The sequence below is a fragment of the Rhinopithecus roxellana genome, chromosome 10 (assembly GCF_007565055.1).
Source record: "Rhinopithecus roxellana isolate Shanxi Qingling chromosome 10, ASM756505v1, whole genome shotgun sequence".
Taxonomy (NCBI): Eukaryota; Metazoa; Chordata; class Mammalia; order Primates; family Cercopithecidae; genus Rhinopithecus; species Rhinopithecus roxellana.
Genome location: NC_044558.1, coordinates 4646488 through 4672437, shown reverse-complemented (window position 1 = coordinate 4672437; position 25950 = coordinate 4646488). Strand labels below are relative to the sequence as shown.

Below are 25950 nucleotides of genomic sequence, written 5' to 3'. Positions count from 1 at the left end.
AAACTAGCCGGGCGAGGTAGCGGGCGCCTGTAGTCCCAGCTACTCGGGAGGCTGAGCCAGGAGAATGGCATGAACCCGGGAGGCGGAGCTTGCAGTGAGCTGAGATCCGGCCATTGCACTCCAGCCTGGGTGACACAGCGAGACTCCGTCTCAAAACAAAACAAAACAAAAACAAAAACAAACAAAAAAAAAACTTTCTCCAAACCAGAGATGCTGCTTAACTTCAAGTCTCATAAAATGTCCAAACCGAAAGGGACTTTCAGGGCCGCTTTGTCCAACCCTCTTACTTTATAGATCCTAAAACATGTAGAAAACTGGAGGACTAGAACTACAATACTGGGACTAGATCCCAAGTTTCCTAAAACCATCCAGTGTTCTTTGTGCTGCTTGACATGGATCAAGCCTGTGGGACTTTCCCTGGCACCACATGGGTGGCCCAGAATCCAGCCAACAAGCTCCCCATTGCAGTCACAATGAGATGAGGGCGAGAGTCCCATAAGTGCCCAGTGCAGTTAGAAAATGCCCCCAGGAGTGAGCCGTAATCTGGGGGTGGGAATGCCAGGGCCCCGTGCCAGGAAGGCCAGGGAGCCCATGGCTTTGCTCTTCACCTCCGGCCTGGCTTCCACAGGTCCTGCATGATCACATTGCCTACCGCTATGAGGTTCTGGAGATGATCGGGAAGGGGTCCTTTGGACAGGTGGCCAAGTGCTTGGATCACAAAAACAATGAGCTGGTGGCCCTGAAAATCATCAGGAACAAGAAGAGGTGTGGCTTGGGGGATGACATAGGCCACAGAAGAGGGACTGTGTGACTCTGGCCCCTGCAGAATGCCAGCCCTTCCTGACTCTGCCTCAGCCTCCAATCTTCCCTTTTGTTTTCCCTTTTCTCTTTCTACCTGTCTGATTCCATGACAGGGCAAAGAGGAGGCGACAGTATGGTGTTTTTAGCGCTTCCTGCCACTAGACAGTCTTGCTGGGGTCATGGGGAGGGGCTGACTGCTGCAGTGGGACCTGACACTGATGTTTCTGTCTCCATTTCCCACCCTGCCTGCCACTCCCAATCCCCTCAGATTTCACCAGCAGGCCCTGGTGGAGCTGAAGATCCTGGAAGCCCTCAGAAAGAAGGACAAAGACGACACCTACAATGTGGTGCATATGAAGGACTTTTTCTACTTTCGCAATCACTTCTGCATCACCTTTGAGCTCCTGGGGTCAGCTGCCTTTTCTTCTTAACTCATTTCCTCTGGAAAAGTTACCTAAGTGATAGTGTTTGAGGTCAGAACACTAGATTTTTCTGGATGTGCATATTTAATAACTAGAATGTTCATGACAGTCACTTAGTTATCCAGAAGGCCCAGGAGCAAGGAGGCTGGGATGAAAGCAGACAATCTTGGTATGCCTGTCACCTGCCAGCCTCCCCGTGATGTACTGCCCTGGGGTGGGTACTGGGCCAGGTGACATGACCAAAACAAGGCCTCTTTCCTTAAGAGCTAAACCAAAATAGTCAAAAAGGACTTTTCTTTGTTTGCTATCATATTCCCCACTCGTGGGCTTTCTGGCCTGATTGTGCAGAGGCTGAAACCTAAAGGGATAGGCAGCTGGCTGCTCAGAGTGGGAAAACGGTTTTGATTTTGAGTCAATAAGGACAAGAGCAGATATTTTTGGTAGGAGAGCAGAGCCTGACTTAAATAGATTGGCATGGCCTGGCTGAATATTGGAGCTGACAAGGCAGGCCAATCGCAAGGGCATGCTAGTTTCATTATTTTTCTCTCTGGGAAGACCATCTGATGCAATTTATATAAAACTAGAAACCCAGAATGCATTTAGCAAAGGAGAATAAGCAGGGGTGAGCTCTCAGAGTGTTACTGGATTCAGCAAGCTGGTAGCTCAGTGCTCCCAGGACACCACTGCTGATGGTGACACTCTAGCAACCAGATACATTTGAATTAGCAGGTAAGGTGACACTCTCCTCACCATTTCCGGTTATTACAAAGCGTGGTCGAGTCTCTGATATGCAGAGGTAAATTATCTTCTCTGTGGCCAAATGGACAGCTCAGTCTGCCTTTCTTGGCCATGAATTACAGTGCACAGTTAGGATGTCACTGTGCTTAAAAGAGCTCTGGGAGGTCAGAGGGCCAGGGTGTGCACGAGGAATCCATAGCCCAGAGAGATGAGGGAGTTGCCCAGGTGACTAGTCAGGATGGGGCCAGAGCCATGTCTCACATCTCCTTTGCAGCCCTCAAGAATGAATGGCGGCCGGGTGTGATGGCTCACGCCTGTATCCCAGCACTTTGGGAGGCTGAGGCGGGTGAATCACTTGAGGTCAGGAGTTCAAGACCAGCCTGGCCAAAAGGGTGAAACCCCATCTCTACTAAAAACCCCATCTCTACTAAAAACAGCTGGGTGTAGTGGTGTGTGATTGTAATCCCAGCTACTTGGAAGGCAGAGGCAGGAGAATCACTTGAATGTAGGAGGCAGAGGTTGCAGTGAGCTGAGATTGTGCCACTGCACTCCAGCCTGGGCAACAGAGCAAGACTCTGTCAAAAAAAAAAATAAATAAATAAAAATGAATGGCTCTGGCTGGGCGTGGTGACTCACACCTGTAATCTCAGCATCTTGGGAGGCCAAGTTGGGAGGTCACTTGAGTCCAAAAGTTTGAGACCATCCTGGACAACATAGCAAGACCCCATCTCTAAAAAAACATTAAGAACGAGTGGCTTGCTAAATACTACCAAAGCTAGATGATCTTAGGAATGGAAGATGAGGAGGAACCAGCAGAAGGTTGCTGAAAAGCCATTTTAGGGTCATGCTCTTTCCCTTCTCTCCCCATCTCACAGCTTGCACAGAAGTTTCATCTGGCAGTTCACAAATAAATGTTTCTTCTTCAAATGCATTGTATTAATGTTAGTTTCTAACATTCATAAGTCTGTAGACGTCATATCATACAGTAGGCTCCTGTCACCCTAGAGAATTTCAGATTCTCTGGCAAGAGCGAGCTTGCATTTCTCAAGGGAACAATTAGGTGAGACCAAACAGCCACACTTTGGGAGGAGCAGGGGCTCCCTCTGGCCTCAGCCCCCATCTGCCCACTCTCTTCTTCCTTACTTGTCAGGAACCTGATGTCCTTAGACAGCCCTTATTAGGCCTGGGCAGCAGTGGCTGCTTGTTTGAGTGACTGGTGGGTTTCCTGGGTCCCTCCCAAGGGCCTGAGGAACTATGACTATTTCAGAAGTTTGGGCCAACCTCTTAACCCACCTGCATAAGAAAGTGCTTCAGTGGTCTTGTCACATAAGAGATGAGGGGACATCTGAGAGTCTGACACGGTTTCACCCCGGGCCCACCATGATTCAGCGGGAAAGCTGAGTCTATAACGGCATGAAAGCCCTGCATCCTGGTCTGAGGCTTGCCTGCTACTAGAGTGAAACCAGGTGATACAAGATTGTTTGCAGGTTCCAATTCAGCCTTCTATATTTTCTTACACCCACGGGCATCACTTTTCCCCTCTCTTTTCCAGAATCAACTTGTACGAGTTGATGAAGAAAAACAACTTTCAAGGCTTCAGTCTGTCGATAGTTCGGCGTTTCACTCTCTCTGTCTTGAAGTGCTTGCAAATGCTTTCTGTAGAGAAAATCATTCACTGCGATCTCAAGCCCGTGAGTACCACCTCCGTCCTGCCGTGGAAACACTCTGGAAATATCCATTCTATTCCCTAGGCTGCGTAAGAATCACAAACTCCAATCAAAGCATTGCCTTTGACCTTTTTTTTTTTTTTTTTTTTTTTTTTTTTGTGCTCTATTGTCATGGCAGTATGTATGTCAAGGGGGGCATTTAATGGGAATGTCAAACAAATTCAGTCAATGGCATTTCTAAGGCCATGCAAGCAAAGCCTAGAACCAGGTGCCAAAGAAGATGAAAACAAAGTCACAGTCTTCTGGAGTTGCAGAATCCATAGCGGGAAAGTGACAAAATATATGCAAACGAAACTGCAAAGCAGTGACTATGAGGTCCAAAAGAGAAATACCGACCACAAATCAAATGGGAAGTCAAAGGGGAGGATGATGGGATTTTGGAGAGGATGTGGGAGGAGGCCCGTGGAGGTGGTCATATTTGAACTGGGCCCTGAAGGATGGGGAGCATTAAGGTAAGCAGAGGGCCTAGGGCAGCATTACTGTAGCTTGACATATGTCTTTTCTTCTCTCTAGGAAAATATAGTGCTATACCAAAAGGGCCAAGTCTCTGTTAAAGTCATTGACTTTGGATCAAGCTGTTATGAACACCAGAAAGGTAGGCCATGCCAGTCCCGTCATCTGAGTTTTCCTATTGCAATTTATCTCCCTTCACATACAAGGTCACCTGGCTTCTAGCCTGGGCTCAGCTATCACCACTACCAGTCTGATTCTGAACAAGGTGCTTCATTTCTCTGAGCCCAAGTTTCCTCATCTATAAAATGAGAAAGTTGTATCCAAGTACTAAAAGGGTGCTTTCAAGCTCTCATATTCTGTGGATATGGAATTATCCAAGAACAGTGAGTCCCAAAACTGACTACATGTGTATCTGAATTGCTTTGGGGCTCCGAAAAATGATAGTTTCCAGGGCCTTACAGCGCATGTTCCTAATCCAAATTTCTGGGAAGTAGCTGGGAGTCTGCACTTCAGAAACCATCGTCATTCTGAAGCTTGGAATTCGCTGCCCCAGATCCTCTCGGTTTTATACTTTTTCAAGCTAGGATCCAAAAAGTAGCTCTAGAGTACATTTTCACAGCGTTTACTGAACTTGATTCAATATTGTGTTCTTTTGGCTTCTATCAGGTTCGCTATAGACAACATGTACCATTCAACAGACATTTATGATCTGTTTTGTGTCAGTCACTGTCCTGGGTACCAGGAACAAAAAATGAACATTCCCTGTCCTCAGGTTGCTTATGATCTAATGTAAGAGACAGAAAGATAAAAATAATATGGTGAATACAATGATTAGAGATGTACACAGGCTGTGTTAAAGGTACACAACAGAGGGACTTTGGGACCAGCCTTTAAGGTGACAAGGGCTGTCAGAGGAAGCTTCCTGAGGCTGAAGAAAGGATTACTAGATAGATGTTTCCAAATGTTAGGCAGATCAATTTTTTTTTCCAGGAAAAAACATTTACAAGTTTATTAATAAAGAATGTGACAAAAGACACAGAGGAGAGATACACAAGGCAAAATATTTGGGAGGGGTGTGAAGCTTCCATGCCCTCTTGGGGGCATGCCACCCTCCCAACACCGCATTGCCCATACCCTGGAAGCTCTCTGAATCCTGCAGCTTGGGGATTTTTATGAAGGCTTCATCACATAGTCATTGAGATTCTTAACTCAATTTCTAGCCCCTTCCCCCTTCCTAGAAGAAACGAGTTAGAACTGCAAGTTCCAAGCTTCTAATCACGGCTTAGTCTTTCCGGCAACCAGACCCTATTCAGGAGCCCACCAAGAGTCATCTCATTAGAACAAAGAGAGTCCTATCACCTAAGAAGTTCCAAAGGATTAGGAGCTCTATGTCAGAAGCCAGGACAAAAGATCAATTATTAGAACAAGAGATACATGTAGAATCCCTATCACTCAAGAAATTAAAAAGGTTTTAGGAACTCTGTGCCAAAAACTAGGGGTAGAGTCCTGTATCTATTTCTTCTTATTTCTCACACGTGCTCATATACAAGCAGGTATATTATTAATTTGAAGAAAAAAATAAGTTGATGCACCACATGCAGTGTTAGCCCATTCACTCTCACACATTGTTGGAGGAACTATAAATTCGTATTACCTTTTGGAAGGTTACTTTTGCATCTTTAACCAAACATTTCACTCTAAACCTTCAAAAATTATAAATTCCCCTCTGAAGAACCTGTCCTCCAGATGACAGATGTTCCCATAGAACGTACATCTTCACTACTGCACTGTTAAGTAGCGTAACATTAGAACCAACCTAAACATCTACAAATGAAGAATGGTTTAATAAATTAACACTGTTATACCACGCAGCTATTTGAAAAGAGAGATTTAAATGTAATGGCCTAGAAAGATCTCCATGATGAAGTAAGTGAAAAAAACTGAATAATGAAACTTTTGACATGTAAATCGATAAATAAGATAGAAAAGGATTTGCACCACACTGTTAAAACTGGTTATCACTGGAGATGAGCCTGGAAGAGCTTGGGGTTGAATTTTCGACTTTGACTTTACATATATATCTTTTTTTTAGTAAGGATATGGATGATTTTTAAAATTTTCTCTTGGATTTTCAATTTAAACATTTTTTTAAATTAAATAATTTGGTGTCTTTAATTTGCTAAAGATTTACATAAGATTTCTATATGTCTAGTCGTAAGTGAGACCAGTCTATAGGGTTTTTTTTCGCGTGTGTGTGTATCTTTGTCCTGTTTGAATACCAAAGTTACATCTTGAAAAAACGAATTGACCTTTTCTATTTTCTGTTCCATCAAAGTCTGAAGAAAATGGGAATCATTTTCTTTTCACAAGGCCTCTTAGAACCTGCTTGGAAAGTCATCTGCATGTTGCATCTTTTGCAAGGGTAGTTCTTGAACCACTTTTCTACTTCTTTCATAGGCTGTTAGTCTGATATCCAGACTCCCTTCTGTAAATAAGTTCAGCTTTCATATCTGTATGAACTTATTTTTCAGAGAAGTTTTGCTTACTCTACTGATCATGTCTTCAATTTGCTTTGCTTGGTGAATTCTCCTCATTTCTAAGACCTGCTCTCTTTTCTTTTGCAACCATGCTTTAAATACCATGTCATTCTCCCTCTTTTTTTTTCTTTCTCTTCTTCTATTTTCTGTTGCTCTTCCTCTCTTTTCAGCTTTTCTGTCTGTTGTTCTAGTTGTTTTTGTAGTTCTTTCTGTCAAGGGGAAAGACAGTACGTTGAGGTCACTGGTGAGATATGTGCAGACTCTGTCCTGATTAGATTTCCCATTCCCTTTACTTCGATCTGAATTAGACAAGTCTTGCAGTTGAGTGGTGGCTGAGGGATATAAGCCAGCGGCTGTCCTGTTGATGAGTGAGTGACAGCGTCAATCTTTCCTGCAGAATCTTCTTTCTTGATGCCACTGACACAGGAGTTGGAAGATCTGGGTAACAACTGCTGAGGGTCATTTTCTGTACTGTTTGCATTATTATTGGCAGGCAAAACCCCCTGACTCTCAGTGTCTTGTAAACTCAGAAGTTGACATTTTCCATCTCTCTCCACCAGGATTGTCCTATCCTTGTTTATTTCACAGCTTCCATTAGTAAGTGACAGGAGCACATTTACTTGTCCCAAATATTTGGAAATACATAACTGTGACAGTTTCCCAAACATAATCCTTTCATTTTCAAAATAATTTTTGTAAGTGTTAGTGTCTTTTAGCGGAGGAACTTCCAGATCAACTAATTTGTCCTTGAGCTTAAGTTTTTGCTCCCTTTTATCATTCACAGCTTCTTGATGCTGTAGAAGCTTGTTAGCTTGTACAACTTTCTCCATAATATATCTCCTTACTTCCTCATCCTCTTCCTCCTCCAAGTCTTTCTGCTTTCTAGTTTTGGATTCCTGGAAAGAGTTTTCACTATTTGAATCTGATATGGGATCCAAAGGTTGAATGCTTGGAACAGAAATCAAGTCATTTCTTCTCAGGTGGGACCTCAGCCTGCAAAGATTTGTCAGGATCAGAAAGCCGTTTGGCGTGTTCTATTACTGTTCCATTCTCTTTGAAGTCTTGGTTAATAGTCTCTTCCTTCTCACAAGCCATCTCTATTATGCTGGCATCACTTTTTTCATTTTCATTAGTTAACCACTCCAGGTCCTTTTCAGAGTCACCTTTGTATTCTTCACTTTCTTTTGAATCAGTATCTTTATTTTCATTCATTTTCGTCTCTCCCACCATTAATATTTCCGCTCCGCATCGTCCTTCCCTTCTCTCCCTCTATCTCCCTCCTGGCTGTGTAAAATGTGGCAGCTGGGGTCACAGAGATGGCCAGGGGAGTTCTGCTCTCCTCCTCTTTCTAAGCTCTTCACATTGAGGCAAGGGAGACCCCGGCACCTGCCTTGGCAGCAGCCAGGACCACACTGCCATGGCAACAGCATGCCACTGTGTCCTCCATCCAGGCCTCTCTCTGGCGGATCAATTTTTGAGGACATAAGACCTTTATGTCTCTTACGTATGAATCCTATAAGAAATTCCAGCTAAAAAATAATGCTTCCTACAAAGAACTTGTATGTTTTCTCTTCTCAGATGTTGAAAGTTGTGTAACTTATCAGTTGTCATTTATCTTGGCTGCCAAGATGCTCAGAACTGAATTTGTAATTATTTTTTCCTTGATTTCTAGCAGTCATTTCCCCCTTTGCATATTTTCTGACTTCTTTTTTTATCTTTATTTTAACTGTGAGGCAGTATCTAGTATTGATACTAGAACTGGACTGCCTACTCTCAAATCCCAGCTCTGTCACTTAGAGCTGAGTAACCTTGACATTTTAACCTCTGTATGCCTCCGTTTTCTCTTCTTTAAATTGGAGGCAATAATACTACTTGCTTCACACAATTAATGTAAGAGTTGAAAGGGCGTATCTATAAAAGTACTTGGAATCGTGCCTGGCACATACTAAACATAATGTAGTAAATACCATTAAATCCGTGTTCTAAAATACTCTGTGCATATCAACTTTGCAAAGTACCACAAATACATTTGGGAAGCAGGCAGGATACAAACATTATTTTTATTAAATCTCTATTTTGTTTTAAATCACAGAATTGTGTTCTGACAATAACCAATGTAAACAACAGAAAAGTGGGTACAGAATCCCTGCTCCTCCCCAGGTAACCAGCAACCCCAGTTATGTGGAAATAACTACCGTGTTCCATTTCTTCGACTTCAGTCTGTTCATCCTCATCTGTTGAGATTTTTCTTTCTATACAACAAGTGCACATACTATATTGAATATACACTTTGCACGCTCCCTTTCTAACTTGATATGCCTCTTCCCTTGCCAAGTCACAAGACTCAGAAGCTGTCTACCCCAAATTAATCTGACAGTTTGAAAACTTAGTCTTATGTTTTGTTTGTCATAAACTTGGCTGACTGAAATTCACTTTCCTACAACAATGGCTACGTTGGAGTTCGTTATCAATAAAGCAGGGACAATAACACCTCCTTTAGAAGCCGATTGCTGTGGGATTTGATGCTGTTAGGTGTAATGAGAGTTCTGAGTGCTGGCCAGCTGCACCTCCCTTTCCCCGCCAGCGAGGGCGCAGTCGAACTGAAAAGGTGCCCTGGGGGAGAGCGTTCCGGAGAGTAGGAAGCTTTTCCCACGAGGTTTTTCTCACGTTGCCTCCGCAGTATACACGTACATCCAAAGCCGGTTCTACCGATCCCCAGAAGTGATCCTGGGCCACCCGTACGACATGGCCATTGACATGTGGAGCCTGGGCTGCATCATGGCAGAGTTGTACACAGGCAACCCGCTGTTCCCCGGGGAGAATGAGGTGGAGCAGCTGGCCTGCATCATGGAGGTACGGGGAGGGCTGGCGGTCAGCTCCCGCGGAGACCGTGGGCTTGGCCCTCAGACACTGGGCTGCATCAGACTCTCCCAGGGCCATGGCCTGCATACTTTGCGTTGTGGGTATTTGCTAAAAGTAGTTTTAAATTGTGTACTCCCTTGTGCTTGTCAAGTCGACATCTAACATTTTTATCATAACTTTAAATAGTTGCAGAGGATGTCATTTCCATCATATTGTAAATAGTGACATTTTAAAATAAAACTGTTACACCACTGTTTCAAAAATACCCAAAAGAATGCAAAACCAGACTGACATGACACCCATTAAAATCTATCTGAAAGTATGTGAGCAAGTTCTCAAGAGTTGTGCATTTATTTCACTTTGTTCTTTTTTGCTTTTTGTTTCTACTCTTTCTTCTACTTCCTCCACGGAATTTTATTCTAATTTAATATATGTTTATGTTTAGAAACTTCTGTCAATCATTATAGCTTTAAACGTTTTCTGATACCATAAGCTTCATGTGTAAAAATTTCTTTTTGGTAAGTTACCATTAAAATATATCTGGTGTGCAAATTTTGATAATTGTTGAAAATAAAATGTGAAATCTAATTGGGTGTACAGCTCTTAGAAAAATGAATAGAGCTGGGTTTTCTTTTTCCAGTGAATGCCTATACCCATAGGTGAATAATGCGTCTTGCTAGAATGTCCAGGCTCAGGATCAATGTGATTCCAATTGCTTGGTGGTGTATATGTGAACCCAGTGAGGAAGCCTGTTCTAATTAATGTCGTCTAATTCGGTGACTCATTTTGAGTTCTATGTAAGACTCAAATGGTGATCTGTCATCTAAAATTATGTTTACCAACCTGTCAGCTGACACCCCGATTAAAATGTTGAAAACAAGAATTGGAAATTATTTGACTTCAAAATATGTGTATTGTTCAGGCATTAGTCATTCATTGTGGGAAATGACAATTTTCTGGGAAAACTATCTCCTTAAGCAAGGCTTTACCAAGACTCATTGGAAAGCCATCTTGTTATGGAACTAAATTAGACAAAACAGAAAAATAACCTTAAAAATGTAAAATTTTACATTTTAGGATTTTCCCAGTGAACAAAGATATTTTGTGTGCAAACACCAAGCTAGCTGGCTGGTTGGCTGGCTGGCTATCTGTCTATCTGTCTATTTATCTACTATCTATCTATCTATCTATCTATCTATCTATCTATCTATATCTTTGCCAAATTTCTGTTTTCCAGATTGTCTCAAAGTTACAGATAGAGAAACACACATAGCCTTGAGAATGATTAAACATAGACAATTTCATTTCATGATTGAAACTAACAATAAAATATTAAAATAACTTAGGTAAAAATAGCTGCGGTGGAATGAAAACTGTCCTGCGAGTCATTAAACCTGGGGTCCTAGTCCTGGCTCTGTCTTTTTGCCTCGTCATTTCCCGGCTCTGGACTGTAAAATGAGGGGAGCGGAGTAGATGGCTTCTAAGGTTGATAATGAATGATTTTATAAAGCATTCCCAGGCCGCTCCTGCTTCCATTACCAAAGAGAACGGGGCCTATGTTTCAACTTTCTTACAGCCCCAGAACTGACTCAGCTTCCTCTTGACCTCAGTGTCAAAGGTCTGAGGAACAGAAGAGCAGGATAATGCATGGATTATGACTGGGAACCGAGCAGCAAGGGCAGGTGACCCACACTGTAATTTCCTTATCTCTGTGTGCCCCTCCAAGTTGCAGTAGGAAAAGATGAACAAGTAGGTGCTACACTTTTCTTTTCCAGACGGTATTTTGTCTTGTAATTGTCCGATGCTCATCCGGTGATTTTCATCTTCTTTTCTTCTCCCTTTCCAGTGCTCCATGGTGGGATATATCATTCTTTAATTCCGACATGGCAGCATGGATACTAGTTTGTTTACTTTGACAATGACATCTGGCTGCTCTCAAGAGTGGTGTCTCACCCCTAGTTGGTGCTGATGTTCGTGTAGAATAACATGGCCAGTGTTGATTCTTAGGATAGGAAACCAGCCCTGGATTAGGAGTGAAAAGGCTCAGGCTCTGGGTTTGCTCTGCTACTGACCTGATGTTATTACTTAATGCTTTGGATCTTTATCTGTAGAAGGCAAAGCTTGGCCAAAGTACGCCCCACGCCTCAGCCTTTGAATCTGTGATCCCACAAAGAGTGAACCAATTGAATTGTTCTTATTAAGGTGCTGGGTCTGCCGCCAGCCTGGCTTCATTCAGACGGCCTCCAGGAGACAGACATTCTTTGGTAAGTGTGTCTAGTGTGTCTAATGAGGTATCACAGGCCTTGAAGACACCTACCAGACCTTAAGGCCCATTTCATTCTTTTCCCCTGGCCACATACCAAAGGACTGTGATGAAGAGCTTCTTTCAGAGAAGGAAAAGAGAATGAGCAGGGGAACCAGATAGCATGATGGAGATGGGATGGGAGTCACAGGACGAATGGGGTCTCGACAGTAAAAATGTTCAGGAGGAGGAGAATGGCCAGGTCCCTGCTCAGAAGAGCTATCAGCAGATATTGCAACCTCAAAATATTGTAATTGCATCCTCTCCTGGAAGTTCTCTCCACTCTCCCAAGCAACTTGCCCTGTCACACTATGCGCTGTGCAGGGAAATCAAAGAGCAGAAGCCTCATTTCCAGAATAGTGGAAAATTCCATCGCTGCAGTTTTGTTTCCCCTGCTAGAATTCTTCTTATCCTCCAGACCTTACTGTGCCAGGTTCATTGCAACGGTTAAGCAAGGACTTAGTTTTGCTCTGATGTGTTGTGGCTGGTAGTTATGTGTGTGTCATCTGTCTGATTGTTGGGAGTAAACTTCGTCCACAGTCCTGGCTGCCCCTCTCCTCATAATTCCCAGAATTCTGGATTTTTATGATCCTCTGCCTTTCTATTTAAGTGGTCCTATACAACATGGAAGGATGGGTCAACAAGGCATCAACTGAGGCAGGGCTTTCAATGCACATGCACCAAAAAGATGCAGCAAGTCCCAGACCTAAAATCCCTTTAAAGAACCACAGGAAGCTCAGAGTCCCAGGTAGAAACAGCCAGCGTGGCCTGAAGGCCAGCAAAGTGGAGCAAAGCCAAATAGAAGGAAAAGGGAACTCCACAGACAGGGACTCCATGCTACCTGGAGTGACATTTCTCACCAGCCATTGTTACCAGGTCGGTTCATGGACTCCCTCTGACTATACAATCCCAGACATTCCTGGCCCTCCCACCTCTGATTTTCAACTGCAAGCAACCTCTGAATGTGTATGCAAATTTCTGTTCACAACTTGCCCCATCAGTAGGAAGGTCCAAAACACTCTCGTGGGGAGATCCTTTAGGATAAAAGGATTTGGGTCATGCTGGCCAGTATGAACTGATTCAGCCATGTGGGGGTTGTAATTTGTCTATTTCTGTACCATTTGGTAAAAAGCCACATGGTACAGAGCCCTGCCACAACTGCAGGCTCCCTGGCCCTCTCCCAGGACTCCTTAAACTCTCCATGATCCAAAACCTAAAAGCTGAAGGCCAAGCAGGCAGAGGTGCTCTATGATCCCACTCCAGTGCCAGGGCTGTCTTCCATTCTGATTAGTCGGTTCCATGCCATTGATTCCAATGGTTAATTCTTTTTTTTTTTTTTTTTTTTTTGAGACGGAGTCTGGCTCTGTCTCCCAGGCTGGAGTGCAGTGGCCAGATCTCAGCTCACTGCAAGCTCCGCCTCCCGGGTTCACGCCATTCTCCTGCCTCAGCCTCCCGAGTAGCTGGGACTACAGGCGCCCGCCACCTCGCCCGGCTAGTTTTTTGTATTTTGAGTAGAGATGGGGTTTCACCGTGTTAGCCAGGATGGTCTCGATCTCCTGAGCTCGTGATCCGCCCGTCTCGGCCTCCCAAAGTGCTGGGATTACAGGCTTGAGCCACCGCGCCCGGCCTCCAATGGTTAATTCTTTTAAACATCACCTTGTATCATGGCTGGAGCTTTGGAGACCTTGCCTCTGAGCAGGGCAGTGTCCTGGTTGCCATAGAATGGTGCCCACACATTAACCGAGCAATCTGGCGGTAGGCAGAGGATCTGGCTGGCTCCCCAGTATAACTTACACATGGACCAAGGGAACCGGTCTTCGGATCCCAAATATACTTTTTCTACCCACAACTTAATAATTCAGCCTTTCAGATTAGGCAGAGTCATTGTGGGAAGACACATCTTGAGCCTGCAACACTGAACTCATGAGATAGCATCTAGGTGGGGACTAGCAGGAGGGGAACATAGAGCACCTTCGCAGGAACGTGCTAAAGACATAGGCACACCCACTTCACAGAGTTCCTTATTTCAACCATTAGCACTAGGCTTTAGGATGATGATAGGATTTTGGCAGCAACATCCATGTCTTCACTTCCTGTGAAAGAAGGAATGTTGCTGAGAACTGCATCTTCGTCAGTGTTTTCCAAAATCTATCCAAATGTAAGAATCATTTGGGGACTTGGCAGAAAAGCTAAAATTCCTATGATTCTCTTCTATAAGCTATGGGAAGATTGAGATAGGACCCAGGATTTGACGTTTTTAATGACAGCTCCTTGTGATTCTTATGACAAGATGAATTTGGGAAACACTGTTGTTCACTTCAGTTCTTGACTCCCTTTCCCAGGTTTGGGCTGCCAACAGCTCCTCAGCCCCTGGCAACTCCTAGTTAATACCCGCAATTAGCAGCAAAATGCTGTTGTCTCAAGGCTGGTAAGATAATATACTTAGGTGGCCTAGGTGGCTCAGGCAGTAGGAAGGGAATGGAGGGAATGATTAATGAGGGCCAGAGTGAGAAAAGCTTGTACAAGAAAACACTTACACGATCATGACTTTAGGAGTTTCGTTATTTATAAGACTGTGCGCTTGATTCTTGGGTCATTGTTAAAAAGGGCAAGGTAGGATGAAGTGGGAGGGCTGAGGCCATGATCCAAAAGGAAATGGATCTTTGTACAATTTCACAGGACCTTGTCACTTAAGATTTACTTTACCATTATGATTATTATCAGTAGCATTATTATTTTATCTTGGTGTTAAACCACTTAAATTATTTCTTTGATTTGGAGAGGAGGTAGTGGGAAGGAAGCTCAGAACATAATAGTAGGAAAAAATCAATTGTTAAAGTAAATTGTATTCCTTGGGTAATCTACACATGGTTATTTCAAACTGAGTCTGTGTGTGTGTGTGTATGTGTGTGTGTGTGTGTTTATTGGGGTGTGGCATGAGGCGAGTGTGTAAGACAAAGAGCAAAAGAGCTACAGAGGCCACTCTAAGCAGCAGCATGATGTGACCAGTAAATATTTACACCTGAAACTAAAGACAGAATGTTGTATCTCTACAGATTCCAAAGGTTTTCCTAAAAATATAACCAACAACAGGGGGAAGAAAAGATACCCAGACTCCAAGGACCTCACGATGATGCTGAAAACCTATGACACCAGCTTCCTGGACTTCCTCAGAAGGTGTTTGGTGTGAGTTTGTTGGGATATCTCTGCCTCGGGGTTTCCTCTGAAATGCTGTACTTTGACACACGTTCGCTGGTGAAAGTCGAAGGCTGGGAGATAGTTATGAAAGTAACAAGAAATGCTAACAATAGAGCTTTAAAGTCTACAAATTGCTTCCACATCTGTTGTCTCATCAGACATCTCTCTCTCCCTACTGTGTGGTTGTCAGGGAGGATGATTTGTTCTATTTTACACGTATGGAGGTTGGGATTCAAAGAGATTAAGAGACTTGCCCAGGAATACACAGTGTATGGTAGAGTTTGTCATCTTCCTGGCCTCACACTGCCTGACAGTGAGATTGGAGGCCAGTCCTGAATTTCTTCTGCTCTGTGAGCTGAAGCCAACCTGCTGAGTGCTTGTTGTAATGATTTGCATACACATCCAGTGTAAACTGGTTTCAGGGCCTGTCCCCATCCCCCTAGGATTTAGTACCCAAATCCTCTTATATTAGGGAATTAGGGGAAGGGTGAGCTGTGAACCATTTATTATGTACAACTTTTAACAATCTATATGCATATTTTGAATCTTAGAAATTGTCTGCACTTAAGTCATAGTACCCAGCACAGTGCCCAGTTTAAAAGGTGTTTAGAAAACGTTAGCTATTCTTATTATTTTACGACTATTAAAGAGGTGAATCTAGCTCCACAGAGTGGCAAGTAGATTATCCATGTGATACTTGGCAAGTCATCACTTTTGTCTGGGCCTCAGTGTTCTTTCCTATACAATAGGGTATTCCTAAGCTCCCTTCCAGTTCCATCAGTCCTATAATTTAGTATTTTTAGAAGATCGTATCATTACAGTCTCTTATTCTTCCAGATGGATGGAGTAGTGTTATCAAAATACTCTTCTGGCATCTGCGCACTCTGGAATTTCGGTACTAGCTCAGAGGGTGAACCATGAGGTAGTGATGAAAGTATTCCCATTGTAGGGGGTCATGCTATTCACTCATCAGAATAATCAAGGTAGAGAAGGATCCTGTACCCCATCTTTACCCCTACCTTAACAAATGACAGAAACCAACTGCTGAGACAGATGGGTTATCTGGAAACCTCGACCATCCAGAACACAGCTTAGCACCAAGGAAGACATTATTTTCTCTTTAGTGCAAAGGACGGATTACTCATAACTTGCAAGAGGCAGTCGGGCTGATGGGGACTGTTACCTTATATATATATTGCTAATCAGCAAATCTTTGGAATGAGAGATGAAAAGTTTTGAGCCAAGTTCAATAGGCATAAATGTAAAGCCCTGTGTCTAGACTTTGTAGGCTAACTCCAAAAGTCCAGGAAAGGAAAGATGTTGTTTAACAGCAGTTCATTTGACACAGAAATGAGAGTTTGAGCTGTTTTAGGATCTTGATGAGTCTAGAATGCTCATACTGTCTCCCTGCAGTGATAGAAGCTATTCCCACCATGATGGACAACAGTTAGACAACTGCTAAAATATCCTTATTTCAGAAGGTGGCCAGATGGTGAAAACCATATCATATGATTATCAGTTAGTAGCAATGTAAATATTTTCAGATGGTTGAAGGACTGAACCATAAAAGAAGGATTAGTTATTTTGTATGATGGTAATGGGTTGATGAATTAGGACCTAGGTAAAAGTTACTGGGAAGCAAACCAGTTTTGGCACAATAAAAATCAAGAACTTTTAAAGAATCAGAGTTTTTCAAAATTGGAATAGATGGTTCTGTGAGTTAATGTCTTGTCACTGAAATTACTCAAGAATTGGCAGGGTGATTCCATGATGGTAATTCGGTCAATGTATTCTGCTACTGAATTACAGGTTTGATTGGATTATATCCAAGTCCCCTTGCAAATCTTAATATTCTAGAATTCTGTAAATCTCCTTGCGATATTTTTGAAGCCCCAGTTCTGTAGTCTGGAAATTCAAATCTCTGTTTTTAATATTGTTAGCTTAGTAAACCCTAAATCCTATTGATTAAGCTTTTGTAAAATGACATTTCTTATAAGGGAATTTCTAGGAATGCTGGAAGACTTGGACTGTAATATATATCCCCTGGCTTGTTATACACATCTTCTAGAAAGATTTTTCCAATAGTTGTTTCCAGGTACTTTTAAGTTATATGCCATGATCTCTGTTCTGTGATGATATATCTTTGAGATAACAACATAGCTTAAATAAAAATCTTTATTGGGTTTTAAAAATGTTTTAATATATTAAAAGGAAGTAAAATAATAACCCATGAGGGGCTTTGTTGGGGTGCAGATGGGAACCTTCTCTTCGCATGACCCCGGACCAGGCCCTCAAGCATGCTTGGATTCATCAGTCTCGGAACCTCAAGCCACAACCCAGGCCCCAGACCCTGAGGAAATCCAGTTCCTTTTTCCCTTCTGAGACAAGGAAGGACAAGGTTCAAGGCTGTCATCACTCGAGCAAAAAAGGTACAGCCTGTCAACCAGTCCTATTCCCACAGTCCAGGAAGCCAAGCATTTCTGAAGGATTTGCACGTCAATTTCTGTAACCTCACCCTGGGGTAATTCTTGTGGCTACGTCATGACTATCCTGCTATTTCTTACCTTTGGGATTTTCCTTTTCTGGGAAATTTGGCATTAGCCTGGATCTTTTTTGCCCCTCATTAGGATTTTCCATTTTTCTCCTATAATCAATTTCCTTTCTCCTCCTCCCCTTTTCATTAAATGCGTCCACCCCTTTATGCCCTATAGTTACCTTTAGCATTTCTGTCAGTGCCAGATTATGGCATTATGCAAATTTTTATGTGCAACATAGTCTAGTGGTTAGGTAGATGGTCATAAGAGTCAGGTTACCTGGGGATTAAATTCTGGTTCTACTACTTATCAGGTGTGGACTTAACCTCTCTGTAGCTCAGTATCTCCATTTATGAGAATGAGAATCATGCCTATTCTCCAGGGTTGCTGAAATGATCAGATGAATTAGTGAACGTACAGTGCTTAGAATAATGTCTGGCATGTTGAATGTGCTTTGCAAATGAACTGGTTTTGTATCATCACAGTCATGGTTTCTGCTAAGTGATGTACAACCTAAAGGACAATTCACATATAATCCACATTTGAATCTTGTTCCCTTCTGTCTTCTCTCTCCTTTAGCAGATGAGATCACCAACGAGACTACAGAGAAAACAAACGATGGCTCCACGAAGCATGTTCAGCCTTCAGGGGATCAGCAGGACTCTCTCCAGCACGGAGCTGACACTGTTCAGCTGCCTCAACTGGTAGAAGCTCCCAAGAAGTCAGAGGCACCTGTTGGGGCGGAGGTGTCCATGACCTCCCCGGGACAGAGCAAAAACTTCTCCCTCAAGAAAACAAACATTTTACCCCCTATTGTATGACCTTTGCTGAGGGTATGTCCTGCTCCTCTCCACCAGTGATTTGTATTAAGACAGCACTTATATTGTACAATACTTCAGACTGTTTTTTTTAAATACATAAAAGTTTATTTTAAAAAACTCTATTAATATGGCCAATTGGCATGATTCCACTTATGAGGGATGTGGAAGGATGTCCTTGCACTTAAATTCATTCCATATGTGTTTATGTGTGTAGAGGGGGCAGGTAGTTTTTAACTCTCAATGTTGTAGCATCATTAAGGGAACTCTTAAACAAAAGAAAATTTTTTTTCTTCTTGCCCATGACTGCCAACCTATGTCAGGATTTTTGTTTGAAAATGATAGAAGCTGAATTCAGAAGTAGTTTAAACAGCCGAAGACATTTATTGACTTATATAACTGGGGAATCAGAAAGGGTAGATGTAGTTTCAGGCACAGCAGGAGTCAGGAATTCAAATGAGGTTGTAGGGCTCAGACTCCCTCTTCATCTATTAGCCTTGCTTCTCTTATGGTTAACTTCATCCTGATGACAGGCCCTGCTCAGAAGTTAACCACCAATATCCAGTCAAAAGATACAGGCTTCCTTGCTAAGAGGGAGTCTCCAAAATGATGGTGACACAGAAACTGTGACTGGGAGACTGGGATGCTTGGCCAGTCTGGGTCCCAAGCCCACATGATGGTGAAGGCGCTGTGACTGATGCTTCTTTAGACTAGAGCAATGGATGGAAGGTTTCCCAAAGGAAAGGAAGCTGGGTAAACAAGCAGGACATGTTCACTCATCTATCATATGCCACCTCTAAGTATGTCTTCTTACTTCCCTTTCTAATCCTCATCTATACAAATACATGATTTTTTATGTGGTTGTCATAGGACAGATAGAATTTTACATGAAACTTAAGATCATAACATCAGAAACAGAATATATAAAAACAATTTTTTTACTTGGCATTTGGAATAACCTCCCCCAATATAGTTTTCATTTTAATAGTTGCATAATATTTTATGAAGGGGGACACCAGATCACTGAAGCAATGGATTTGGATGTAATCTCCCAGGGAAGATCTTGAGTTAGAATAGCAGAGGGTTGAGAGAAAATCCTAGGAAAGATAAATATATAAGGAGTTGCCAGAGTTGAGGAGGTCCCCCAAGAGACCCAGAGATATAGAAAGAAAATTAGAAGCCAATGGAGAAGTTTCTAAATGGAAAGAAGAGTCAAGAATAGAAAATTTCCACAGAAAATTCAGGATAAGAATAGAAAATATTCCTTAAGTGGGGCGATATGGACATTAAGTCAGAGCAGTGTTAGAACAGGCAACTTATCCCAGTTTCTATAGCCAGAAAGCCACAAAACCAGCAACAGAACTCAGATCCTTGGGAGCATTCCTGACACGATCTTCAACTATGGATGAAGTTGGAGGTGGACACTGTTCTGCAGCACTGCAGATAATTAGAGGCCAAGTCTTCAACATTGTAATCAGGATGATTTTGATTGAATATTAGAAAGTATCTTCTGATTTTCATGGTTATAAAAGGTTAAAATGAATTCTTGATAAACTGTGGCTTATTTTAAGAGAATAGTTTAAATATGGAAGCTGCAAATTGTGACATGGACAGGGGACAGGCTGAGTGACCTTCAGCAGGGCCTCTCAGTCCAGCTCTGTTGTACCTTTACCATTCATCTGGTTATTTTTTTCACTCCTGGGATTTCTTTACCTGATTGTACCATTGGATCCCAAGGAAACAAAACATGTGGAGCCCTTTAATTGTAATTTTTTAATTTTATGTCCTTGTTCACATGGACAGGAAAATCTGCAAAATTCAGTGACTAGCATAAGATGACATGTCTTTGATGAGAGTGGTATGAAGATAATGTTAGGGCTCTGTAAGGATATAGAGGGGGAGGTGTGGAAGTGAGAAAGAAGGGCGGGGATAAGGGCCGGGCCCACTGCCGGAAGAGGGGAAAGCAGTGGGGTTGCCGATCACAGGTTCACCATCAGCCAGTCCAGCAGCTGCAGGGGTGTGACATTCCCCACCGCCTCGTTCAGCTGGCGCTCCTTCTCATAGCGCAGCACCGACTGCAGAACCTCGCCCACGCTGCATCCTTTGTCCACAGCAGCAGCTGAGAGCTGAAGTAGCTGTGAAAGGAAAGAAAACACTAGTGGCAAGGCACAGCATCTCATGGCAGGCCAGATGGAGCCTGCCAAGGCTAGAGCAGAGAGGCCAGGCAGACCTCAGGAAACTGCAACACAGACGTTAAAGTTTGTTGGCCTGTTTAACAGAAGGAGGTTGGTGACATCATTCTTAGTTTAAAGAAGAGATGTTAACATCCACCTGCCCATGATCTTGCTCTCTAAGAATTCTAAGGTTCTAAGCTCACCCTAATATAAAAGTCTCCATCATTGTCCTAAGACCAAAAGGGCAGATGGAAAATATCCAGTGGACAAATGTGGATGCTGCTTTCTATGCCCCATAGACCACAGAATCCTAAAATGTTAGAGCAAAAAGGCACCTCAGAGAACAATTCAACCCTCATGAAAATTTTTCCCAGAGAAGTACAGAGATTTGTCAGAATTAACTGCTAGTATTTAGCAGAACCAAAATTCATAGCAGGTATTGGATCCTATCTTTAGCTCTTTTTCCAAGTACAAAATGAGAAGTTAGTTAAGCAACCATTCTAATATAAATACAATGCTGTCATTTATCTGGAATCCTAAGGGCAACAAACTCAAGTAATCAGATTTTTATTTTGTTCGTTTTGCTCTTGACTTTTTACGACAAAGGGCAGGCAAATAAACAGACCAAATATTGAGAGCGTCTTCAGAAAGATAAATAGCCATGTGAGAAACTGAAATAGAAGAACCAAATGGAAATTTTAGAACTAAAACTTACCTACAAAATATAAAATAAAAATGTATTGGGTGGGCTAAATAGCGGAATGTAAATGAGAGAGGAAAGTCAGTAAACTCGAAGGTAGATTGACAGAAATTATCCATGCTGAACAACATACAAGATTGATTAAGCTTATTTCAAAAAACATTTAAAAAATAAACAGAGCCCAAGGACTTGTGGGCAATACCAAAAGCTTTAACATTTATGTTATTAGAATACCAAAGGAGAAGAGAAAAGTGATGATGCAAAACATATTTGAAGAAATAATGGATGAAAGTATTCCTAATTTGCCAAAAAGTTTTAAACCTATACATTCAAAAAGCTCAGGGTACCTAAAATAAAACAAACCCAAACCCAAAGAAATTAACTCCAAGACCTACCATAACTAAATCACTGAAAATTAAAGAAAAAGAAAAAAAATCTTTAAAACATCCAGGGAAAACCATTTATAGGGGAACTGCAAGTCAAATGACAGCCAATTTCTCATCAGAAACCATAGAGGACAGAAGAAAGTGGCATGTGTTTTAACTGCTAAGAGAAAAAAACTTGCCAAATTAGAATTCTATATCCAGCAGAAATTATAACTCAAGAATGAAAGTCAACTAAAGACATTGCCAGATTAAATAAAACTGAGAGAATTCATTGCCAGAAAATGTGTTCTAAAAGAATTGCTAAAGGAAGTTCTTCAGAGAGAAGGACAATGATAACAGAAGGAAACTGGGAATATTAAGAATGAATGAAGAGCAAGCTCTCAGTATAAATAGTAAGCTATCCTCTTCAGTTCTTTAAAATATGTTTTAAGGGTCAGGAGCAGTGGCTCATGCCTGTAATCCCAGCACTTTGGGAGGCTGAGGCAGGAGGATCACTTGAGGTCAGGAGTTTGAGACCAGCCTGGCCAACATGGCAAAAATCTGTCTCTACTAAAAATACAAAAATAGCTGGGCATTATGGCATGTGCCTGTAATCCCAGCTACTTGGGAGGCTGAGGCAGGAGAATTGCTTGAATTCAGGAGGCGGACATTGCAATGAGCCGAGATCAGGCCACTGCACTCCAGCCTGGGCAACAGAGTGAGATTCTGTCTTAAAAAAAAAAAATGTTTTAAGGTTGAAAGCAAAAGTAACTGAGGGTTTTTTCAAAGTATGTAGATTAAATACATAAAGCAACTCAACTATAAAGGGAGAAGGAGAAAGGAACCTTATATGGTAGTAATATTTCTACATTCCAGCTTAAGTGGTAAACTAACTATTGATGCTGCATGGATTCTGAGAAGTTGGTATGTATATTATAATCCCTAGATTAACCACTAAAAAAACTACACAAAAAGATATAGTCAAAAAAGCAATAGATAAATTAAAATGGAATACTAAAACATGTTCAAATAGTCCAAGAGAAGGCAGCAAAGGGAAAACAGGGAGAAAAAAGAGAGAAGTGACAAATAACAAAATGGTAAACTTAAATCCAAACATAGCCATAAATTGGGCTAAGTGTAAATGATCTAAACATATCAAATGTCAGAATGGACAAAAAATATAACCCAAGTGTATGCTGCCTACGAAAACCTTACTTCATATATAATAAGTTAAAATTATAGAAAAAGATGTACCATGAAAATGCCAATCAAAAGAAGACTCGAATCTAACATTAATGGTCAGTAGGATTTTTCAATAAAGGAGACGGATAATTCAGAGGGACCAGATACCCAGTGTTCTTTTCAACAAATGGTGCCAAGATAACCTTCATATCTATATGCAAAATACTGAATTTGGACTCCTACCTCACAAAAATTAACTAAAAGTAGATCATAGACCCAAATATAAGAGCTAAAATTATCAAACATGTAGACAAAAACAAGGAGAAAATCTTCATGGCCTTGCATAGGTCAAGGTTACCAGCTCTCAGCACTCCTGGCCTTCTGGGTTGGTTGTGGGGCTATTTTGCTCATTGCATGTTGTTTAGCAGGTATCCTTGGCCTCTACCTGTTTGGCTCCAGTGGTAATCCCTTTCTCTGTTGTGACAGCCAAATACGCCTCCAGACATTGCCAAACGTCCCCTGGGGGGCAAAATTGCTCCTGGTTGAGGAGCACTGGGTAGGCAAAAATTTGTTATGACACTAAAATCACAAGACATAAAAGTAAAAAATGATAAATTGGATGTCATCTAATTAGACTTCATTGTGCTCTTCAAAAGACTCCATTACATAAAAAGATAAGCCACAAACTGAGAGAAAATATTTGCAAAAATATATCAGATACAGGACTTGTATCCAGAATATATAAAAGAGCTCTTATAATTCTAATCAAGAAGAAACAATCCAACCAAATTATGGGTGAAAGAATTGCACGGATATCTCACTAAAAGAATATATATGAATGGCTAATGAGCACATAATAGAATAATGTGCTCAATAGTTTTCATTTTAATGTATGTTTGCCAGATGAAATCCACAATGAGATACCACTATAATCATTACAATAAATGAAAGAAGAATACTGACCAGGATGTGGAGAAACTGAAACCTGTGTAAATTACTGGTGAAAATGTAAAATGCTACAGCCACTTCAGGAAAGAGTTTGGCAATTTCTTTTTTAGTATATGTGCTGCTGAAGCGAGCACAGTTTGGCAATTTCTTAAGAAATTACACTTAACCGGTCGGGTGTGGTGGCTCATGCCTGTTTTCCTGGCACTTTGGGAGGCCGAGGTGTTCGGATCACTTGAGCCCTGGAGTTCCAGACCAGCCTGGGCAACATGACAAGACCTCGTCTCTATAAAAAAGTACAGCAATTAACTGGGTGTGGTGGGGGGTGCCTGTAGTCCCAGCTACTTGGGAGGCTGAGGTGGGAGGATCGCTTAAGCCTAGGGAGTTGGAGGCTACAGTGACTATGATTATGCCACTGCACTCCAGCCTAGGCAAGAGAGGGGGGAAAGGCCAGGCGCGGTGGCTCAAGCCTGTAATCCTAGCACTTTGGGAGACCGAGACGGGAGGATCACGAGGTCAGGAGATTGAGACCATCCTGGCTAACACAGTGAAACCCCGTCTCTACTAAAAAATACAAAAAAACTAGCTGGGCGAGGTGGCGGGCGCCTGCAGTCCCAGCTACTCGGAGGCTGAGGCAGGAGAATGGCGGGAACCTGGGAGGCGGAGCTTGCAGTGAGCTGAGATCAGGCCACTGCACTCCAGCCTGGGCGACAGAGCGAAATAAATTACATTTATTGAATGACACTTATTGTAACATGCTGCAATTCCACACCTCATTATCTGCCCAAGAGAAATGAAAACATAACCACACAGGCTTGTATGTGCATGTTCATAGTGGCCTTGCACATAATAGCAAAAATGGAAACCATCTAAATATCTATGAACTGATAGATGGACAAAACGAATGCAGTATATCTACATAATGAAGGACTCTTCAGCAATAAAAAGAAAGAAACTACTGATACATGCTACAACACAGATGAACCACAAAAACCTTACACTAAGTGTGAGGAGCCTGATGTAAAAGACCACATACTTTATGGCTCCATTACATAAAACGTCAAGGAAAGGCAAATTTATAATGATGGAAAGGTTAATGGTTGCACATGGATGGGGGATGAAAACTGGGAAATGTAAACAAGAATAGCCTAGAAAATTCTGAGGCAGAGAAATAAAGAGTCTCCAGTCCTATCGGATATTCAAAAATATTATAGAATTACAGTAATTAAAACAGGATGCCAATGGTACAAGAGTAGATGGACAATTCAATGGCACAGAGTAGAAAGTTTAGAAAAAGAACAGGAAAAGAATAAGAGATTATGGCCAGACGCGGTACCTCATGCCTGTAATCCCAGCACTTTGGGAGGCTGAGGCAGGTGGATCATGAGGTCAAGAGTTCAAGACCAGCCTGGCCAAGATGGCAAAACCCTGTCTCTACTAAAAGTACACAAATTACAGCGTGCCTGTAATCCCAGCTACTCGGGAGGCTGAGGCAGGAGAATCGCTTGAACCTGGGGGACAGAGGTTGCAGTGAGCCTAGATCACGCCACTGCACTCCAGCCTGGGTGACAGAGCGAGACTCTGTCTCAAAAAAAAAAAAAAAAGGATTGTAACCTTACTTCATACCTTATATATAAATGAATTCAAAATGTATTAGAGTCTTAAATATATTTTAAAAATCATAAAAGTACAGTCATGCACTGCATAATGATGTTTCAGTCAACCACAGACTATACATATGATGGTGGTTCCATATGCTTATAATGGACCTGAAAAACTCCTATTTTCCAGTGATATCATAGTTATCGTAACATAGCACAACACATTACTCACTTGTTGGGGGTGATGCTGCTGTAAACAAACCTACCATGCTGCCAGTTATAGAAAAGTCTAGCACACACTATTACATATAGTGGATAGTACTTCATAATGAAAATTAATGACTACAGTACTGATTTCTGTATTCACTGTACTACACTTTTAGTGTTATTTTAGTCTACTCCTTCTACTTATTAAAAAAATTAATTGTAAAACAGCCTCAGGCAGGTCCTTCAGGACAAAGGCATTGTCATCATAGGACATAATAGCTCCAAGAGTGTTACTTACCTTGAAGACCTTCTAGTGGGAGAACATGCAGAAGTGGAAGGCAATGATATTGATGATCCTGACCCTGTGTGGGCCTAGGTCAATGT

The 25950-nt window shown here is 42.0% G+C and overlaps 2 protein-coding genes across 4 annotated transcripts in view; one reads left to right on the top strand and one right to left on the bottom strand.

Moving 5' to 3' along the window:
* The window catches only part of DYRK4 (dual specificity tyrosine phosphorylation regulated kinase 4), a 40522-nt gene extending 22001 nt beyond the window's left edge, over positions 1–18521 (top strand). Inside the window, 10 exon segments of the mRNA XM_030939596.1 lie at positions 629–765; positions 1070–1210; positions 3514–3652; positions 4202–4283; positions 9359–9531; positions 11743–11763; positions 11765–11804; positions 14899–15028; positions 17294–17469; positions 18154–18521. Coding sequence (XP_030795456.1) covers positions 629–765; positions 1070–1210; positions 3514–3652; positions 4202–4283; positions 9359–9531; positions 11743–11763; positions 11765–11804; positions 14899–15028; positions 17294–17469; positions 18154–18395 — 1281 coding nt within the window. The 3' untranslated portion in view covers positions 18396–18521.
* Positions 18522–20146: 1625 nt separating this feature from the next.
* The window catches only part of AKAP3 (A-kinase anchoring protein 3), a 40335-nt gene continuing 34531 nt past the window's right edge, over positions 20147–25950 (bottom strand). For all 3 annotated transcript variants that reach the window (XM_030939594.1, XM_030939595.1, XM_010359157.2), the window contains one exon: positions 20147–20527. In XM_030939594.1, coding sequence (XP_030795454.1) covers positions 20372–20527 — 156 coding nt within the window. In that variant the 3' untranslated portion in view covers positions 20147–20371. The remainder of the gene's footprint in view (positions 20528–25950) is intronic.